Source organism: Polypterus senegalus, chromosome 3 (genome assembly GCF_016835505.1).
Source record: "Polypterus senegalus isolate Bchr_013 chromosome 3, ASM1683550v1, whole genome shotgun sequence".
NCBI classification, from domain to species: domain Eukaryota; kingdom Metazoa; phylum Chordata; class Cladistia; order Polypteriformes; family Polypteridae; genus Polypterus; species Polypterus senegalus.
Genome location: NC_053156.1, coordinates 92,589,407 through 92,611,730, shown reverse-complemented (window position 1 = coordinate 92,611,730; position 22,324 = coordinate 92,589,407). Strand labels below are relative to the sequence as shown.

Here is a 22,324-nt window from a genome sequence, read left to right as displayed (position 1 = left end):
CCACTAGTATATGTAAAGCTCCACTACAAAGGCCATGATATTTACTCATCTGTAGGTCTGCTGCATGCAAAGGTGATTGTTTTTGAACTTACATTTGTTAATAAAAGCATATTTGCTGCTAGTGCTATGGCACTGCCTCTGTTTTAAAAGCATAATGCACAATTCATAGGACATTTCAAAAACAACTTGGATGTTTTTATTAAATAGAAGTTATTTTTACTAGAGCCTGAATGTCTTAATCATAACATACAATGAACAGGCAATTTTAGGGAGAAACAGCAACTTGTAATTATCAAAATACAGACTTTGTCATTGCTATTTTGAAAACAATAAAAACTTATCACTACTCACTGGGCTTAAATGTTAATTTTTAAATTAAGTATAAAATGATTAAGTAATTCTGAAAATAAAAAATCTAAAGTAATTTTTAAAATGCAAAATTAGTCACGACAGGCATTGTTTCAAAGCATTCAGTTAATTGCAGGCCCTACTTTGTTATTCTCTGGATTCTCCTTTGGAACGTTTCCATTAACAATTCTACATTTAACACATGTGGAAATGCAAATGTGTTTTCTCTTCACTTGCAGCAGTGAAGTTAAGAGAAAAGACAAAAGAACCGTGTAGGGCAGTGATAGCAGTGAGGTCGGCGCTAGAAGCTGAGTGGCTTTAAAAAGTGAGCGGAGTGGGAGTGAAGTTAAACTGCCATATCCTTCATGTGTCTGTCATATTTTTGCCTGCCATCATGCTCAAAGTCTACAGTTCTTTATGGCAGTGAGACATGTCACCTGGGTCATTACAAGCAGCCCATTCCGATTCTAACTATAGGAACAGCAGCTGCAATGTGCTGGCGAGTGAGCGACCACTAAAGCCCAAATATTTGGAGTCCATCCAGTCTCTGTCCTGACACTATACAGACACTGGACTTTAATACCATGTGTAAGTGTAATCCAGCTAAACTATATACTAATACAATCTATATGAATATCTATACGAAAATATGGGAATGCAAAAATATATACAGCACTTTAAAGGGGTTCTTTGAGAAAATTAATAGTCTGTGTGGGTCATATGTATTATGTTTTGAATATTGATAGAGCAGGCTGCTTTAATAGGACCCCAAAATATCATCTGGCCCATGGGCCTTAAGTTTGACACACCTGCTGTAGCTTGATTTTTACTGGCTTTACTCCCATATATACAGTACTGGCATATAAGTCGGTCTTGAAACCAAAAAATCTATCACAAAATCAGACCCCGACTTATACGCCCATTCAAAAATACAATTATTTATTTTTTTTTTTTACATCTTCTTGCTTCCTCGAATCTTACACCAGTTTCGCAGACACATCGAATTTTGTTGCAGCAGTGCAGTTACCTATTTCTTCTTTTTGCCACTTCAACGACTTTTCATTTAAAACCAGCTTCATATTTTCTTCTGATTGAACACTCCATCGTAGATAAGGGATGCTGTTATGATAAAGGTGTATGAGAATGTGGGATACAAACAACACTAAACAGTGCAAATGTCACTTCAGAATAGTTTAGGAATTACCGTGTGGTCACGAAGGTACAATGCATAGAAAAAAAAAGGCAATGTGCTCCATGGTTACTCTCTCAGGTACAGAAGCGTATTAGGGCCACAGAGAAGAAAAAAAAAATACAGACAAATAAAAAAGTATATGTTGATAATAAAGTCAAGGAGAGGAAGAGAAGAAGTCAGATTAAGAAGCATGTACAGAGTAACATGGGTCAGGGAACACTTAACACAAAGCATTTAATGTGCTACATTACTTATGACAGGGTTTGAGAAAATCTAGTAAATTAAACATCCATCCATATCCAACCCACTATATCCTAACTACAGGGTCATGGGGGTCTGCTGGAGCCAATCCCAGCCAACACAGGGCACAAGGCAGGAAACAAACCCCCGGGCAGGGCGCCAGCCAATCACAGGGCACACGCACACACACACCCACATCAAGCACACACTAGGGACAATTTAGAGTTGCCAATGCACCTAACCTGCATGTCTTTGGACTGCAGGAGGAAACCAGAGTACCCGGAGGAAACCCACACAGACATGGGGAGAACATGCAAACTCCATGCAGGTAATGTGCAGCGCTACCACTTGATTTTAAAATGACGTTTACGATGTTCTAGTTTAATGACAAAATAAACTACGAGAATAAAGTCATGTTGACTTTAATCTCGACATAAACTTTGAGATGAAAGTAGAAATGTCGAGAATAAAGTCAACATGTGGACTTTAATCTCGACATACACTTTTTTTTTCTTCACTATGTCCATAGTTTTTTTCCTTTCCATGTCCCTAATACGCTTCCGTACTCGGGTAGGTGTTAGCATATCATAATCTCTTGGATCAGTAGCGTGAGTTTTCCGCATTTGACTTATACGACTGACATTATAAAATACCAGAAATTATACAGTAAAATCAAGCCCTGACATATTTGCGGGAGAACTTAAACGCAAGTATATACGGTAATTATTTTACTGTTATTTTATACTTGTTTTCATCCATTTTACAACTTCCTGGGAAATGTTCTGGGGCCAACTTGTGGGCTGCAGCCACCTTTTTGAGAACCACTACACTGAGGAATATTCTGCAACCATAATCGCTGTTGCTTTCTTTGGCCAGATTCTCCAGTCTGTCACAAGTCCCTTCATGCGGCTTCACACATTCTCATCTACCTCATGCACTGAATGCCTACATATTTATGCTGCTGGTTTCGCTTTGCACTGCTTATTTGGAGTCAGATGTAACCCCGTCTGTGCTCACTTTCCTTAACTCCATAACCAGTTCATATATCCAGGCCAAAGAATTTTTAGCAGCACTTTCAAATTGCTTGCAGGTAATATCTGGAAAGCAGACCACCCTGGCCCACTAAAAAACTGGATTGTGACAGATATTGACTGGAGGCACTCAGGTACTAAATTAAAGAAGTTGGTTTGTATAAATACAGTTGATACTTTTGGAGCAAGTGCTTATTACATATGGGACTGAACACAAGAATGATAATGGCAAAACTCTGGTCTCTTTATTGCACATGAATCTCAATTTTCCATGCTTTGTACCAGAATAATTTTCCCTATGCTTTTGTAAATGAGATACAAAATGTATGAGGTAATAACGTGAACTTTACTGATTGTGAAACACCTTTCATTTAGTAAAATGTTTTGTAAAGTGTAACTCTTTGTTTCATTGCGAATGCAATTTTTGCACAAATTGTTTAGCTGATCATTAGCCCTGTTTAAGTGTAAGTATGGATACCTATGGGAGTTAGCAGCAGCAGAATGTGGTATCTTCTATCTTTTCATCTTATTCAAATATTATTTACATTTCGTAACACAGTTCCATACACACCTGTTTTTCCTACAGTAACCAGAAATTCTGTCAAGTCCTAGGCCATCAGCTCTAAATTTGTTTTCTTGTTTTTCTAAGCAACATGCATTGCTAAGGACCTTTGTTCTGTAGCTCTCATAGTGTCTCATATTCCCAGCATAAGCCCAATTCTTTTATATATGTGTCAGTGAAAGCTAACTTTGCGTCTAAATACTATAAATAGAGCAAATGAAGTGTATTTGCATAATCAATTAAATCGTTAATCACTCTGACATACTAATTATCGATTATATTTTCTGCACAGTACAGATGGGTGCCCCGTCTAATGCTATTTCCGGCATTACGCGCAGTGATGCCACAAGAGCCTCTGCTTTCTCACAGCCTTGAGTCGGATTAAGCAGGATTCACAATGTTATTTCCTTTCTCTCGTCTTCTCCACAGTGCCCAGTTGACATTTCAGAATGCCAGGGTTGGTAAGGCTTTAGGGGATCTGTGGAAGTATGGGAATATTCTTTGAAATGAATACAACTTAAAAAAAGTATCTGGATGAGAGACATTGAGACGGTTTGGTTGCTAGCTAACCTAACACGCGTCTCCTGTGATTAGTCGGGCTCCACATGTTCTTTTATTTGCTTTGTTTGTTTTTTCTTGGTTGATGTTTGATCGAGCAGGCTGGAAGGGAGAGCTGGCAGATTGTACTTTTCATATTATTGTTCTTATCTATTCCGATGTGTTTTGTATTGTGAATGTATTTGATAAAAATAATAAAAAGGGCAAACAGAGACTTTTGCACTGGAAAACACCTCATTGGCTCAATTAGTGCAAATATGTCTCTTTGTCTCGATACTCTTCCAAGCTTATCACATTACCTCCCTGTTGTTGGCAGAGCCTGACTTACATCTGACACCTCAGTGTCTGCTGTAACACACTTTGCATTTATAAATTGGTGTCTCAACCAGCGTTCCTCTTGGGGCACAATTTATTTATCTATGAGACACTTCACAACAGAAAATCTTAACACATTATTCATTTTTAACCTTCAATTGCAGAGAAAAGTTGCTGTTATTTATAAAATTTAGGGGAAATTTTACTAACCATGCTTTAATAACTACAGTACTTAATTTTGTAATAATATCCCAGTTTTATAAATACGTTTAGTCCTTCATATGATGTGAGTTAATAATGTCCATCCCCTTTTTATACCCTCATGCTGAGCCTCCAATAATTTGCAGTATGAGCACTGGCCACTGCTTAACCAGACTGCACTATTTCAACATATCTATAGCAAATAGCTCCATAAAAACTAAACTGATACTATATGACCATGTTTCTGTTATCAGATTACATGTAACACACTTTTTTCTGCTCAGCTGTAAAACTGAACCCTACATAGGAGCAGCATACCAGTAATTGGAATTCTTGCTTTATGGCCAGACTACAAAATCCATGACTATAACCTGGTTAAGGGTTTACATGGGCTAATAATCGGGTTACTTGAGGAGAAATCTACCTCTATTAACCAGTTTTATCAGTTACCAATAACCAGAATAAGGGTTTATATATGTTTACAGGGATTGCTAAGGCACATGTAAGTGCAAGTTGCTTATTTGTTGTTGCGGTTCCATTAATCTTGTTCCTGCTTAGCTTCCATCATGATCAAGGTAAACCTTACTGTTTTTAAATTGGGAATTTCAGTTGATTTAAAAAAAATTATACAGTGCAGTTATTGCTGGAATTACACATGATCTCTTAACATTGTTTTTATTCTTCATTGTAACATTTTGGTGTTGTGAAAGTGCTAAAATAGTCATTTTTGACAGAAGGTGAGCTGCAAAATTTAGGATTTCTAGCTTTTTTAGGACATGGTCTGCATGTAGAATGCTAACTGTGAAAGGTAATAGCTAGGTTGGCTCCTGCTCTGTGTTCTCCATTAGTACCAAGGGTCTAGCTTAGCCTGCTTCTTGTTTTGTTTCCATTATATTTTTCTGAGAGTTCAAAACACCATGGCTCAAGTGCTCCTTGTCCAGTATTTGGAAACTGTAATGAATCTGAAACCACCAAGCAGATATTTAGCCTATGCTTAGCGCATTATTGTTTTTATTGCATATACAGTATGTATGGTTTTCCAGTACTTTTTGTTCTATTTGACGTAATAAATTGCTGAACTGCTGACAAAATCCATACTCTCATCATTTAAAGTAGCCTGGAAACATCAGCCTGTAACAAGGGACTATAGGGAAGCATCAAAGCAATTGGCTAAAATGGGTCAATTTGAAAACAAGCGCCAAAATGAATCACAGCATTATTTATCATCATTTGGATAAGCATGAAAATATTCATTGCATACGTTTGATATAATCAACATCAACAACAGTTTATTTTTTGTATAGCCCAAAATCACACAAGGAGTGCCGCAATGGGCTATATCAGGCACTCTTTTTTGACAGCCCTCCAGCCTTGACTCCCTAAGAAGACAAGACCCTTGTAGAGAAAAAATGGAAAAAAGGCAATTAAGAGATTGGGCATGCAATGGGTGTCAAAAAATGGGGTAAATACAATACACAAAACAGAACACAAATAAATCTCTCCACAGATCTAGATGGCCAATCTGTCATTGTCACCTCAGGAATACAATTGAATAGTTCAATAGTAATAGTACAACAAAGATTACATCACATATGAGGATTCAGATTTGTTCAGAGTCTTGGAGCAAGCTGCCTCCCCACTACTGGCCATTCTGTAGTTCAGTCAGTGCTGGGCTGGCCAATCTGATGAAAGGATCCTTCTACCTGATGACTCCAGTGCTCCTTTATCAGTGTCAAAATAAAACATTTATTTCTGTTTTTGCTTATAACTGAAAAACAGATGTATGTAGGCCTTCAGCCTTGGTCCAGTTCTTGGTAACAGTGGAAAAGTAGCATAACCACCTAAGATAACAGTAAACCAAAAGCACAAAGGACAGACATGTCCATCCCCTTACTAATGACCTAAAGTGAGTTTAGTAAGAAAGTCTATTCACATCTTAATCAAATGTGCGCATAATATATCCTGGACACTCAGCAAACAAACTCTCTTTTATGTAGCAATTATAGTAAAAACAAAGAGCTTTTGCACAATTGTTTTCATATATTGATAAGAATTGGAGCACTGGCAGGTTAGATGATTTGCTGATAATCACAATGTGAGTCAAAGACAAGCATTGAACTGGAAAACATTTGGTTTAAAGTCCAATAGCATCTGCCCTAGGCCATACAACAGAGTAAACACAGACCATATCAAGCCAAGTGACATACTGTAATCACCACACGTGTACGTGACATGTGCAAATCTGCTCCTCCAGGGACACGTTCAAGCTGTGGTTTTGACATTGAAGTTAGGAGAGAAGTCTCAATCTGACATATCTCTTACTCAGAGAGGAGAGCTAGTATGGTTTGGAGGTCAGCGTTATGTGTCATAAACCGAAGGCAAAAAACAAACACCGAAATCAGTTTAGAGACTTCAGTGAAGCCATGAACCCTCTAGGGCAATTTGAAAAATGGATCAACCAACTGGAAAAGTAATTAGAAGAACTAGTGAGCAAACTGAGTTGATTGTTTAGTCACAATTGGATGCCCATTGGAGCTGAATGGCTGTTTCTACTCCCTCCTCTATTTTTAATTTTGTTTTAGTCCTCAATGCAGCGGCTTGACCTTCTTTTAGCACTCCTGGAACAAACCATTGTGAAAATGTAAAGTTTATCTATCAGTCAAATTCTGGAATTCATTTATTTCAACACAGGGTGACTGGGAGTGGACATTTATGCAGGCAGCGTCAGATATAATGCAGGAACCATCCTCAGACTGGATGCCAGTCCAAAATGTAATGCATTACCTTGAATATAAGAGCTGACTTTAGGACCCAGTGTGAACAATTAGTTTCACAGTGAATTATTTTTTCTTCTTTATTTGGTATTTATTCATATTATTTTACACTTAGTTTAAAACAACACATCCTGGGAAATATTTGCTATTTGGGGAAAAATTGGACACGGTTGCTTTTTGTGCTTTTTATCATTTTTACTACTTGCCACTAATAAACAAACTAAACAGAGGAGATAATCAGTGCTGGTAAGTTCATTCGTTCATAATGTATTTGAATATTCCTACTTCAACCATCTTTATCTAATTAATGGTTACAGGGTTGCGGATCCTTTCCTATCAGCATCAGACACAAAGGCAAGAACCAAGGCTGGATGTGGCGGACCAAGGAATACTTAAACATGCATATTTTTCAGTAGGATTAATTTGTTTCTTTTCACAACAAATACTCTTACCTGTAAAATCAAGAACACCTCAGATCTTTTACCTCCTCTATATTCTGACCTCATCATGGTCCTTATGTAATTTGACACACAGATAAATTCTTCTATAATCAACTCTTTGAGAGCATAGAGGTTGACTATTTTAATTCAATAAGTATGGGTAGTGTATAACTGAGACAAAGAAACAAAATAGCAGTTTGTCTAGCAGAAAGGCTTAACATAATCTATATATATAATTTACTAAGGCAAGACACCCATGTAAAGCACGCCGGAAGGGGCGTGGATTCACTAAGCCGGCGACAAGTAAGACACTTATGGCGCATGCAGGAAGGAGCCACGTCCACCAACTCCAAGACCATTGGATACGACGACAACTCGCAGAGCCACATCCACCAACTCGGACGCGACGACACAGAAAAAACGGTGTCATTTATATTCGTCTGTCGTAGAGGCCACATGCACCTCCGAGCCACGTTGACTGTTCATAGAGACATGTTTCTCGCGGAGGTAAATCGTCATATGGAGCGTGTAAAACGGTTTGCGAGGGGTATCCCATGGGATCCTTAAAACAATCCTTTACAACTGAAGTTAAAACACAATGAAGTAAGCAGTCTTTAAAAACCGAGTTTTCGGTTAAGACGCACGACCGCATGGACCATACCAAATTGTTTTACACGCTACCTACAGCAATTCCCATCCGCGACAAACATGCGTCTTCTTAGATGCTCCTGCAGGAACACGGAAGACGTTTCTCTGCCCACCAACACTCCTCTTTCACCGGCCCGCATTTACCCTCGCTCTCTAGGCATTCACACTGCCTGATCATGTGCCCGGACACAAAAACTCACCGACCACCCAGTTAGTCCCTTTCGTCTGTGCTAGGAGTCCACATGCACTTCTGAGCCACGTTGACTTTTCATTATTCTTTTCGGTTTCGACACCCGACCGCGTCCACCATGAAAAACCATGCGAAAGAAACAACGTAGCCCCGCCCAGAAACTCTACCCTTCCTCCCACGTGCTCGGGAACGCACCTCAGACCACTGCCCAGAAAAGCAGCCAAAACTGCACAGAGCAATGAAAAGTCTACGTGAGTCACAGGTGCATCTGGACTATGTAAAGACGACAACAACTCAAGTGACGAGTTGGAGGTGGGCACATGAGCAGGCAGTGCATACTGAACGCGAAATCCGCAGACTAGCATGACGGAGAGAGCGGAATGGACGTCCTTCTCCTCTACTCCCATTCCACTATCCACGCCTGAGCGCCGTCCACCCCGATCCCTCCGTCTGGGAGGAGAAGGTGCGATAGTGGTTCGCCAGTTTTCAGTCACGAACGATTTTGTGTTGGTTCTTTGCGTACATTGTTACAATGTTGCTTTTCTTGCTGATTTATTACATTACAGATTTTTCAAATGTTAATTTTCTCTCTGTGCTTAAAAATCATTAAAAAACCGGCCTGATTATGTGGCGTATGGTACGCCGCGGGTTGGCTAGTATAAGTTACAATACCAAGTAGCAAAGTAATACTGCAATAATGGACAAAACATAAAAATATAACTTAAGTCCCAAACAGTTACTAGAATGTACTTTTAAGTGAATAAATGATACTTCTAAAAAAGCTAAATAGTAACCCTTGATAAATTAAATAAATACGGACATCCCTTTAAGAAAGAAAACAAGCACAAAATATTTCAAAATTCTGAACTGTTTTTGTTAAAAAAGATCAGCCTAAAATAATAATTTCTAATTATAGACTGTGCTACTGAAAGCTTTAAAACTAGCAAATGGAGTGATATATAAGACAGGCAGTTGTCAGCCTACTTTATTCACTGAGAAATATTTGGCTTCCCAATCATATCATCAAAGGAAACTGCTAAACATCGGGTGAACAATAAAGACTTACCTATAGTTCAAAAATGTACAGCTTGAGCATTGGAAAGCATAATTTCCATTCTCAACATATTATCCGCTTACTTACTTATCACCTCTTCCCCCATTGTGCCTTTACTATGTCTTTTGCAAGGAATTTCATTTGTTCCATGGTCAAACTTCTCTATCTGGCTGCTTCTTTGCCATTTTTTCCATAATCTTTTAAATTTTCCCATTGTGTTTTTCCTTCACACTTCTTTTATTGTGAAATTGTCCACAAAATGTACTTCAGCATCCTAAGGTGATTTTTCATTGGCGGACAAGTTACATCCTGTATATAAATGGCCAAATAATATTCCTGATCTCATTAATCTTGCTTTACATATACACCCTTCAATATGTATAACTGGAATCCTTAGCAGAAGCAGGCTGCATGATGCTGACACCAATCTTGATCTCAGCTTTCCACTTCTGGAACAATTTCTGAAAGGAGACCAGTCTAGTTTTCCAACCCTGCATGTGCTGAACGTTGAACACCTTAACAATGTTTAAGACCAGTTTTGCTGTCAGGTTCCCCCTCTTCAATTACTGAACCATACGTAACAGGTACTGGCTACCCTTGAAGGGCCTGCGCTAAATACCCTAACAAAGACAAGGAGACTGATCCTTCCAGGATCACAGACTACTGCTTCCAGTTCACAACCTCTGAAAGAATTTAATGTGAACAAGCACAACTTGTTATATTACTAAACCTTTAGCACTTAGTGTATGTTCTGGATTAAGATCCTACAGAACTTGGATAAATAACTCAATGTGCCATCCTACAGAACCTCCAACCCTCTGGTGATTGCTAGTGTCAGTAAATAACAAGGCAGTTTCAGTGAGATAACAAAAAACTATACTTCAATCTAAACTTGTTTGTAGGGAAACCAGGCATATTAAACATTTTTACTCTTATGCCAGTCATGATTTTTGGGAATGCTGGGATGCCACAGGTGATTAACCTGACAGACATGTCAAAGAACTGTACACAGTTTTATTCACTTAAAATGCTGCCTCTTCTGTTAGTCCTATAATAATCATTATTTCGACACAAACTGAATATTTAACAAATTATATAAAGGTACTCTTTTTCACCCCAATATAACACTTCATTTTGAACAACTTTTTGGGATACTTTATTTCATTCTTCCTTGTATGTCCATTCTACTGCAGCTGTTTTATTTCTATGATTTCCATGAGTGGTTGCATTTCCAGTTCTTTGCTAATTCTTTTATTTCCTATCCTATCTCTTGTACAGTAGTTTTAAATGTCATACACCTTAAATACTTAATTTCATCTGCTGGTATTTTAGATCTTTGTTTATCTAGAATTGCCCAAGATTCTGTTGCATATAATATTGTTGGTACATATACGGTTTTATACAGATGCACCAACTTAATTATATAATCCATATATAATAATAGTAAAGGAATAATAAAGGAATTAGCCTATCACCATGCTGCTTTCCATTCTCTTCCATGCTCTTCCAAACTCGCTTATTCCAATTCAGGGTCATGGGAAGCAAGAACTTATACAGGCAACATTGGCTCAACTCTTGAAATAGCTGGACCCACACTTCCTACGTATACATTCACACTTACACAGGGACAATTTAAAAGCAGACAATAAAGAGACTCCACTGTTAGAGATTTCTATTGGTCACAGATTATATAAATATTTTGGTAGATCCTGTCATAGTGGTTTCCATCTCTGCAATAAGTGTCATCCAGATCTAGTTATTGGGCTCATCAGCTTTAACCCCCGAGGTTCACCTTTGGTTTGACCTGCATTTATCATGTCTTGCAAGTTAGTATCAGGATCAATTAGATAGCTTTTCCCATTTTTTTTAAAGGCTTTCATCCTAAAACTTTCCATTAATCGATGGTACAAATGACTGCTTTAACAGCCTTTATTTCTTTATTATCTATGTGCATGTGCTGGTTGATCGTTTTTTTTTTTTTAGTATTGGTATTCTGGGCTACAAGCTAGCATTTGCCTTTTCTTTTTGTATTTTATTGGTTAGTCCTTGTCTTGCTTTTTACCAGGTAAAGTTGTTGTGTTTTTATTCCAAAAATTATTGACTCATATTCTTAGCAAATGAGAGGACCCCCTGTCTAGACACTGTTAGCCCATGCTTTGAGCCTTGCAGAGCAATTTTAAGACTTGGAGATCTATTTTGTTTGTTATATTGAATAACTAGATTACAAATGCAAGCTTTCGAGGCAGCTAAGGCCCCTCCTGTATCAATGTATGGCTAACACGGTACAACATTCTACTGTTTGTTATATTTGCCATTTTGTTCATTGAGTCTGGTCTTATTTCGGCTGACCTCTTAATTGTTGGTTTGTTTCACCTGTAAACATCACAAGAGAGCTTGTACAATGTATAGTCTTCCTTTTATGTTGAGTTAAAAAAAAGCTAGATTGCAGAATATATGCCTATGACAGGCATTTCCACTCTTTTGCTGAAAGTTAGTAATAGGGCAGCTCTGTGGCATGAGGAACTGTGAGGCTGCTTTTAACTACTCAGCTGTGTCATCACTGCACACTGAGAGAGTGGCCTGGGTGACGCTGTTGGGTGCCCCTTCTACTACTGAGGGACAGCCTTAGGCAGTGCTGCCATCTGGCACTCTCCAACTGTCTTTACTAAAATAGCTTAAATATCAGATTTGATGAACAGGAAGCCATTCGTTGGTAAGTAATGTGTGTTATGACTCAGAATAATGTGGGCAGTGATCACCATGTTAGTCTGAGTTAAACTTCTCTAGATATTTCTGTTATATAGTGGAATGTTATACTCATACTTTCGATTATACAGTATGGCATCTGAATGTTTAGGAACAAAAAAATAATGGTTTCATTTTTTGGTAAATGAACACCTACTTTCCTTTTTACAAGGATATTAAGGTTTGTTCTTTTCAGAAAAAAAGTATGCCATCCAAAAATGATACTTTTTTTCGTTACCTACCCCCATGTCATTTGTAGTGGTGGCAGAGTAAAATTAAAAATTTTATTTATTTATTATTTATTTTTGGTGGCTAAATTACATTATATACTGTGCAGTTCTGGACAATAGTAAACAATGTGAAAAACACCCATGGAAAAAGACAAAAAGTCTCAAATTCTCAAAATTCTTCCATGATAATGTGCATTTCAATTGAAGACAGGTTTCTTGATCTGTGAATGAAAATGGAGATATTTAATTTAAATGCACAGTAATTTAAGAATGACTTCTTTTCCATTGATCTTTTTGAGGAAGTAATTTGATAATATTTTAACAAGCAATGTACACATTTTGCACATTTTGACCATTGTGGTGTACAGCCCGGACACAGACATGCAGACATGTTGTTTCACCACACACGTCTATTTACAATACTAATTACAAGTCGTACTGTAAGTGCACACTCCCAGTGCCTCAGCACCAATCACCCCTTCAAGTCCTGGCCAACACAATGCCTTTTCATTAGTCTTCAGACCACCTCCACTCCTCTCCTCCGAGCTCCGTCTTCTTCCACCCGACTCCCGCCATCGAATGGAGGGAGGTGTCCCCTTTTATGCACCCCCGGTTGGGCTCCAGGTGCTTCCTGAGGAGCCTCCGCCGACACACCCCCATGTAGCAGAAGCACCAGCTGTGTACCCGGAAGCCCTCCAGGTGTCCCTGATCCTCTTTCCCCCAGCACTTCCTGGTGTGGCGGAAGTGCTGAGGTCCAGGGCTCCCAAGGCATTGGGGCACCCCCTGGCGGTCACCACGGGCCCCTACAGGATTGGGCTTCCAAGCCTGTCTACCCGTGGCCCCCAACACAACCAGGGCAGTCTCCCCCTTGTGGTCTGGAGGAGGCACAAGCCCTCTTCCGGTCCTCCTGGGCGTCCCGGCTGGGTACCACCCCCAGCCGCATGCCACACCATGCAAATGGATACCTGACGTGTAGATTATGCAACAGGAATTATGTGAGAATTTTTTTTCTTTTTTCCATGGACATTTTTCATGTCTCTTATTATAGTCCAGAACTGTTCACTGCAAGGTTCCATTAAGTTTGATTGTAATTTCTCCATGAAAACATGAGATTTTTTTTTTTTGACCTCTACTACAAGCTACATGGGGAAAGTAACATATAAAACATATTTTTGCGTGGAGTATTCCTTTAATGGTTAGTTTTGTTGGGAACAGTACAATATTATTTAAGGACAGTTTATAATGTCAACTATAAAAGACTTTGAATAAATAAAAGTTTGGATTATTTTTTATCATGAACTCACAATTATTGAGTATGCTGAATAGACCAGCAAACAAAAACTATCCATTATTATAATAATCAAAACACTCTGTACCCATCATAGACATGAACAAAAACAGTAGTGCCCACAAAATACAATTCCCCAAATTTCATGATCTCCTATTTAAAAAGACATAATTTGAAAGCCATCAGTCCACAGTAAGAAGGCTCATTTACAAAATTAAGTTAATTTACTCTCAAAAGAAAATGATTATTTGTAAGTGGAGAACATTCAAGACAGTGTCACTCACATGCAAATAGGAGTAGTGATAATACTATATCAGACCAGGGGGTGCCTGGGTGTGCTGACTGTCTTTCTCAGTTCCTTGCGGACTGTTCCCAGGAAATCCCACCAGGTTCCGGCACATTGAATGATGTCACTTCCGATTACCGGCCACAATGACATCACTTCCTCTTTGGTCCTTTAAAACTGCCATCTTACCTCCAGTCTGGCAGTACTGTTTCAGACTCAGTGTTGTGAACATCTCTGTTCAATTATTTTTGAACTTTTTGAAGCCAGGATATAATATACAGGTGGCTGCCCCAAACTTTTATAATATCTGGAGAGTATTTCTTGTCACAACAGTTACCAATTTTTTCAAAGAGTGGATGTCCCAGCAAATTTGTCAATGGATCAGACTGTATGATGCTCTGAGAAACTGCAAATAATCCAAAAGCTACACTTGAGGGATTTATAGACCTCTGAGGACTATAGTGCTGTAAGGAATAAGTATGGTGTTTAGTGAGCAACAGTCAGGAGAAAACCTCTTCTCTTCAAAAAGAACATGGACAACATCATTTAAGTTGCATGTGAACAAACCTCAAAGCCTCCCCAGCAGTGTTGTCTGGACAGAGGAGAATAAAATGCAGTTGTTTGGTCTTTATACATAACGCTGTGTCTGACCATCACTTAACACTGTGTATTACAATTACCTGCTACCAACTGATCACTACTGTAGATCGTGTTTCTTATATTTAGATCATGTTCTTAATATTATATTTTGTGAGAGTGTCTGCATCCTTTATACCTCAGTACTTGTCATCATCAATGACAAGCCCTGATTTCACAGAGAATTAAAATTACTGAAAGAATAAAAAAACAGAGTGTTTAAAGATGGAGATGGAGATTAATTCTAATCTAGTGAATGCATATCACAGCACAGTACAGTAAAGTAGGTTGAAGCTGAGTACAGAAAAAAAACAGAAAATTAATAGAAAGCAATAGTGATAGTATGGATGTATCACAGGACATTCAGTTACTGTAATTACTGCCTACAAAATTAAACACACTGTGTCTGCTTATGACCTTTTACTTCAAGTCAAACTTAGTACTTCTTTAGCTTCTATTAAAAGCTACATGTCTCTCTTGGGAAAAATAAAATACCGTTCCAATGTATGATGTAAAGTAGAACCTCGGCAGGAGAATAGCTGGACCACACTGCATTTCAAAATGTATGCTTAAGTCTTGTGCTTCCTATTTTTCCAGGTATTTTAAATGTATCTCTTAAGGAGACAAACATTCCAGGCTGCTTTAAGATTGTCACTACAATCCCTGTTCTGAAGAATGCAGACATTTTTTTCCACATTTTGTATTACAAAAATTATGTTTATTTATTGTTGGTTGTTCATAGGTATACTGTGTCAATGACTACAGGCCTGTCATCTTGACATCTGTCATAATGAAAGTCTTTCAAAACCTCATTGTCAACTTTCTGTCTGATGTTTAATTGACTACATAGCAAATAGACAAGTGGAGGATGCAGTGTCCCTTGGCATTCTTTAACAACTAGAATCACTGATTGTGTACCTATGTACCCTCTTTACTGATTAAAGCTCTGCCTTTTTATGCTTCTTAAGCTTCTTGACCAATTGATGTATGGATTCATCAATCAGTCCTTGAGTAATTTACTGTTGAATTTTATTTTATTTTTTTATTGATTTTAATTAAAAGCAAATAACATTCCATTCAATCAAGTCAAACATAACAAACAAAAATTCAACCCCCACCCAAAAGAAAGAGAGGAGAGCCAACCAGCAAAGCAAATCTTTAAAAACAGCAAGGGAGGAAAAGCATCCTTTTCTCCTGATATATAAGCTTATTCTAAAATGTTATTGATTAGATTCTACCATATTTTAAAATAATTTTAAACCGCCCCTCTAAGTGAGAATTAGATTTTTTCCAATTTTAAGTAGTATAGAACATCAGTTATCTACTGACTTAAAAGTGGTGGGGTGGTATTCTTCCAACTGAGCAAGGTAAATCTACATGCCAGTAGTGTAGTAAAGGCAATTACAGTTTGTGTGTCCTTTTCCATTTTAAACCTTTCTGATAGAACACCAAACACAGCCGTTAGTGGATTAGGAGGGATTGTAACACCAAGGCTATCTTAGAGGCATTCAAAGATTTTTGCCTAATTTATGTTAATTTGGTGCATGCCCAAAACATGTTGAGTTTTCTTTGTGACAGAAATAGGGTGCATGAGAGTTTGCCCAACCAGTCTACATGTGTTTTGTGGACTTGGAAAAGGTGTTCGACCATGTCCCTCGGGGAATCCTGTGGGGGGTGCTCTGGGAGTATGGGGTACCGGACCCCCTGATAAGGGCTGTTCGGTCCCTGTACAACCGGTGTCAGAGCTTGGTCCGCATTGCCGGCAGTAAGTCTAACCTTTTTCCAGTGAGAGCTGGACCCCGCCAGGGCTGCCCTTTGTCACCGATTCTATTTATAACTTTTATGGACATAATTTCTAGGCGCAGCCAGGGCGTTGAGGGGGTCCAGTTTGGTGGACTCAGGATTGGGTCACTGCTTTTTGCAGATGATGTTGTCCTGTTTGCTTCATCAGGCCGTGATCTTCAGCAATGTCTGGATCGGTTCGCAGCTGAGAGTGAAGCGGCTGGGATGGGAATCAGCACCTCCAAATCCGAGACCTTGGTCCTCAGCCGGAAAAGGGTGGAGTGCCCTCTAAGGGTTGGGGGAGAGATCCTGCCCCAAGTGGAGGAGTTCAAGTATCTCGGGGTCTTGTTCACGAGTGAGGGAAGAATTGAGCGTGAGATCGACAGGCGGATTGGTGCAGTGTCCACAGTGATGTGGGCTCTGCATCAGTCTGTCGCGGTGAAAAAGGAGCTGAGCCATTAGGCAAAGCTCTCAATTTACCAGTCGATCTACGTTCCTATCCTCATCTATGGTTATGAGCTATGGTCTGCATAGCTCCGGTAGTGACCGAAAGAACGAGATTGCGAATACAAGCGGCTAAAATGAGTTTCCTCCGCAAGGTGTCTGGGCTTTCCCTTAAAGATAGGGTGAGAAGCTCAGTCATCTGGGAGATGCTCAGAGTAGAGCCGCTGCTCCTCCGCATCGAGAGAAGTCAGATGAGGTGGCTCAGGCATCTGATCAGAATGCATCCTGGACACCTCCCTGGTGAGGTGTTCCAGGCACGTCCAACCGGGAGGAGGTCCCGGGAAAGACCCAGGACACGCTGGAGGGACTATGTCTCCTGGCTGGCTTGGGAACGGCTCAGGATTCCCCTGGAAGAGCTAGAAGAAGTGGCCAAGGAGAGGGAAGTCTGGGCATCTCTGCTCAAGCTGCTGCCCCCGCGACCCGATCTCAGATAAGCGGAAGAGGATGGATGGATGGGGAAATAGGTGTTGACTCTGTAAGTCCTTTCTGAGCCTGAGTGTGGATGTCCCTCATCGTTATGTCTAAATAACCATCCATTTATGCATATCATATTTAATCTTTTGCTATTACTGCTCTTATGCATCTTATTACAAATTGTGATGCGCCATCATATAAGAATGAGGTAACAGTGCTACTCAAATCAAATGATATAGCCCTTATAATCTGTAATGAAAAGTCAAGAAAACAGAATTATTGTTAAAGGACCTAAAGCAAGGCAAAAGATCAATCTTTTGTTTTATATGTCAATATGCAAGTTGTAAAGGTAGTGGAGAATTTCAAGATCCTACATCAGGACATCTGCTATAGTCAGGAAGGCTCACAAAAGGCTGTTCTACAGTATGCCAGAAAGCAAAGACCAGGGCCAGCGTGTGGGGTGAGGTAATTAAGATAATTGCCTTAGATGGCACTTTGGTTAGTATGAACCATAAGAATTAAATACATACCAAGTGCCTCATTTATATAATTCCTTTAAAAATTGTAACCAATGTTTTCATTTAAAAAGTATAAAGTTTCTCCAAGCTACAGTTCACAACACTTCCCTGCACTGCAAAAATCAAAACTGTTCGTTCTCATTCCAAAGCTACATTTTGAAGCTGCATGTCAGTAATTGATTTTCTCATATTGTTTTGTGCATATATTGGTTGTCATATTGTAAAGTTCTGGCAATTTTGAGAATGTCATTAAAGTGTTATTTCTTTTTATTGTCTGGACCATAAATATTTAGTTAAAAAGGGCAGACACCTTTCAGCTTGCAGGTTTAAAACTGCTGTGGTGTTAGTTGAGCTAAACAGCCAAGCTTTGTTCCACTATCATAATCACAAAATTCAGTAAAAGTATATTTATATGAAACCGAAGCAGAGAATATGGTATTTATTTTAATTGTTTAGTTATAATATTTTATTGTTTTTAAGCTAATCTTTTTCATATCTTTTCAAAAAATAATACTATTTATTTATTGTTCATTGTTTTGAACATGTACTGTATAGTGAGAGCATCATATTATGAAGTTCATATCCCAGTACACAAAGTATAAGGAATACGTTTATGGGCTCAAGCCTAAGGGAGTGTATGGAGGAAGCTGGCAGAAATGTTCCTTGCCTTACACAGTAATTATTTATTGCACGGACTCTGGTTGAACTGATTGATGTGAATATGAGGTGGGCTTAAATTTTAGAATGAATGCCGAAGGTAACTGAGAAAAAGGAAAAGAATTAATGTATACATTTTTATATTTGTGATACACAAAAACATGACTTTCCTTTTTTAACTGCCTAAATTTTTTCTAAGAGAAGATAATAATAATAATAATAATAATAATAATACAGTAATATCTGTTTATTCAGGCATTAACAATAAAATGTGCATTGTTGTCGAGGGTTGGTATGGATTCTTTTTGAGAGTGCGGTTTAAAATTCCATTGAACACTATTCTGTTGTATGTGCTTACTCCTCACAGGCAATGTTTAGCCTTTGTATGGTGGAAAGCGGTGCTGATGAAGTAAATCTGCATGGCGTTTCCAGCTTGGGACTGAAGCAGGTGCTCGATTTTGCTTATACAGGACAGGTAGGTACTAATTATTTCTATAGAAATACTGGTATGTGGAGTTATTCATGCTTCCACTATGGAAATAATCCAGTTGAGATACTGAGAAAACTTAGTTATTAGTTAACCAGACAAGCCTGAAGAACTGAAAGGTCTCCTATCATTCATTCAACTTCTTATGTTCTTATGACACACTAACAGCATGCAAAAAAGTATAGTGCAGGGTTAGCAACAATAAAAGGAAATCATAAAAACTGTAATGTCATAGCAATCTGCTAAAAAGCATAAAGATAAAAGAATAATGATGTTTTTCATTTTGAATTTTTGGATATGTATTTGTTTTACAATAGTTCCCAATACAGTTCCATGTTTATGTCTGGGGCAGTACAGTATAAAACAATAAACAGCATTACATCTTGAGCCACCTAACTGCTGTATAGTGCTGTTCCTCACAATTATGCATATCTATTTTTCTTTGTCATAAATGTTTATTCTCCTTATCTCTATTTCTTAACATGCTTTACTCAGCGATATTCTGTCTGGGCTAATAAATATCTACCTACCTATCTCGCAGTGTCAGCTTCACCTTCACTCACCTGTCATGCAGCATCCTTTCTTGGGCCTTTCATCGATTTGTTTTCTTCCCTAGTTTTTTCATATCTCATCATTTTAAAAGCTATGTTAATGTTTACCATATCCACTCTTGAAATTAGTGATGAGCAAATTGTGTAAATTGCTTATTGTACTGGAATGATACTTTTGTATTTTAAAATGCAGATTGGTTTAGTTCCTAGAAAATTGGTCTTTATGCCACTAGGTTCTCACCCTGCTTCAGTCCTTGTGTATCTTTGACAAAGTCATTTACCCTGTCTATTGTCTTGTTATAGAAAATGTATTGAAATAGAGTTCTATACTTTTAAAGCATCTGGATAATGTGCTCACTATATAAAGGAGCTTAGTAAATGAAAGATTAAGTGTATGTTGCACTGCAGTTTTTATTAAAAAAAACATTTATAATTTTTTTTTTTTCTGTTTTTGCTGTAGGAACGCAATTCACAAAACTGTGTCCTATCATGTTTACCCATCAGGGTTAGGTTTAGGGTCAGATTTACTTTATGATGTCTGTTGCCGGGATAGGCTCCAACTCCTTTTGAGTCTGATGAGGATGGAAGGAGCAGAATGAATGTGCTGCACAGTTTATTAAATATGACCAGCATTCCCTGAAGTCTTAAAAATGTATTGTCAAGTGCACATAGTACAAGAGAATAGTTGTCTTCTTATTATAATGAGAGTGAAGCAATACCAACAGAAGGTCAGACAGACTTACCCATATGAATAAGTAAATACATAAAAATCATACTTACAGTGTAATGTATAATTATGTACTATAGATATACATACTACATATTTTGTATATATACACTGATCATCCACAACATAAAACCACTGACTGGTGAAGTGAATAACATTAATTATTTTGTTAGGTGACACCTGTCACAGGGTGGGATACTGTACATTAGGCAGCAAGTGAACAGTCAGTTCTTGAAAGTGATGTGTTGGAAGCAGAAAAAATGGGCAGGTGTAAGGATTTGAGTGACTTTGACAAGGGTCAAATTGTGGTGGCCAGAGGTTTATCTACATAAAATAATACATGATGCCGTAATTGAAAGATTGTGATTTCCTTTTTACTATAAAATCTCTGTTTATCAGAGCAACTTATTACTTTTTTAAGACAAGGGATATGTGACTTCAACATGTATCAGTAATGATGGTTGTAGTAGTTTTGTCATGTGTGCAGAACACAGTGAAAGTCTTACCTGCAAAACCTAGAATTTGTTGGTATAGACCATTTTTAGGAAATATATCCTAGCTATGATAAAATGTCCATTATATAGTAAAATGCAATATTTACAAAACTATACTAGAGATTCAGGGTCTTTTCAGTAGCATGGTGGGTTTCCTGGTTAAAAAAAAACAAAACATTTGTTTATAATGATATCATACTGCCATCTAGTGTGCTATATATTTACAGCAGGATTTTCTTCTGGTTCTGTTCCTATTCTATGTCAGGCAATGGCTGTTATTTTTATGCATTTCAGGTTTACATGAGAATAAGCACTATCATAAAATTTTATTAGGCAACTCAAGGCTAGTTACAGCAATTAAAGTGTTCATATAATACAACAGATTTACTGACTTACCACTGCAATCATGGGTGCCAACTAAGGAGCACTGAAAGTATAGCATCCAGAGTGGGAATAATGACCTCATGTTGGGCTTTGGGTTACAGGCAAGCAGTTGGATTCCATGTTTTGCTTTTGATGCAGCAGAATAATTCTTACCTGTGGTATATGGCACTGATGTACCACATAGTGACCTGAGGAGTTGCTCATGAGTAGACAACAAACCACAAAGTAGAAACAGCAAACTTCAAAGTCCTTGTGGGCCTACCTATGCAGGCTCAGTTCTGTCCAACTAGTAGGATGCCAATTTCTCTTATCCACATACAGCAACTACATCTCCAAATGCTTACTCCATCCACGCTTCCTCTCTGGCCTCAATCCTTTTGACAGTAATACTTTTGCCACACTAGACTTCCAGACCCCAAGTACAACTAGTGTTGGGTCAGGAGGGCCATTATAAGTCCTTACATGGAACTGCTTCTAGTGTGAGGTCTACTTTCAGTGTCAGAAATGTTCTAGGGAACTCCTGATGACGTGTTGTCAGAAATCGCCTAGGAGTGCTAAGTGGACCTGACATCCTGGAGCCTGGCCTGTTAAAGGGTTAGGCAATCCTCAGGAAGCCTAACCATCATATGAGATAATATGTTTCCCTACTGTTACCCAGCAATTTGAGGGGCTCATTTTCTTTGTGGCTCTATGCATGATATTGCAGCATACTGCTCCCATTTATGGTGGCTAGTTGTCAATGACAATGAGAAGCCTGCCATTGCATCAAGCAAATGGACATGTTAGTGCAATATTCCTGCCCTTAATTGTGTTGGTGTTATTGCAATTAAAATGCCTTTTGGCATATTTATCAAGATATGCCCAGAAAAATCCTATTAGACACACCATAAGGATTTGTAACTCCAAACTCAAGCAGCAGTACAATAGTGGTGATTCAAGGCTTACAGACTTTAATAAATTATAAATTCTCCAGGATAGACAATCTGATTGCCAGTGACTAACTCCCTGACAGTCTCAACATATTCTATGCTGTCACTGACAGCCAAAACATAATACAAACTAGCAGTT

The 22,324-nt window shown here is 38.4% G+C and overlaps 1 protein-coding gene across 1 annotated transcript in view; it reads left to right on the top strand.

The window, feature by feature from the left end:
* klhl32 (kelch-like family member 32) overlaps nt 1-22,324 on the top strand; it is a 380,777-nt gene that overhangs the window by 145,463 nt on the left and 212,990 nt on the right. The window contains exon 4 of the mRNA XM_039747603.1: nt 18,981-19,088. Coding sequence (XP_039603537.1) covers nt 18,981-19,088 — 108 coding nt within the window. The remainder of the gene's footprint in view (nt 1-18,980; nt 19,089-22,324) is intronic.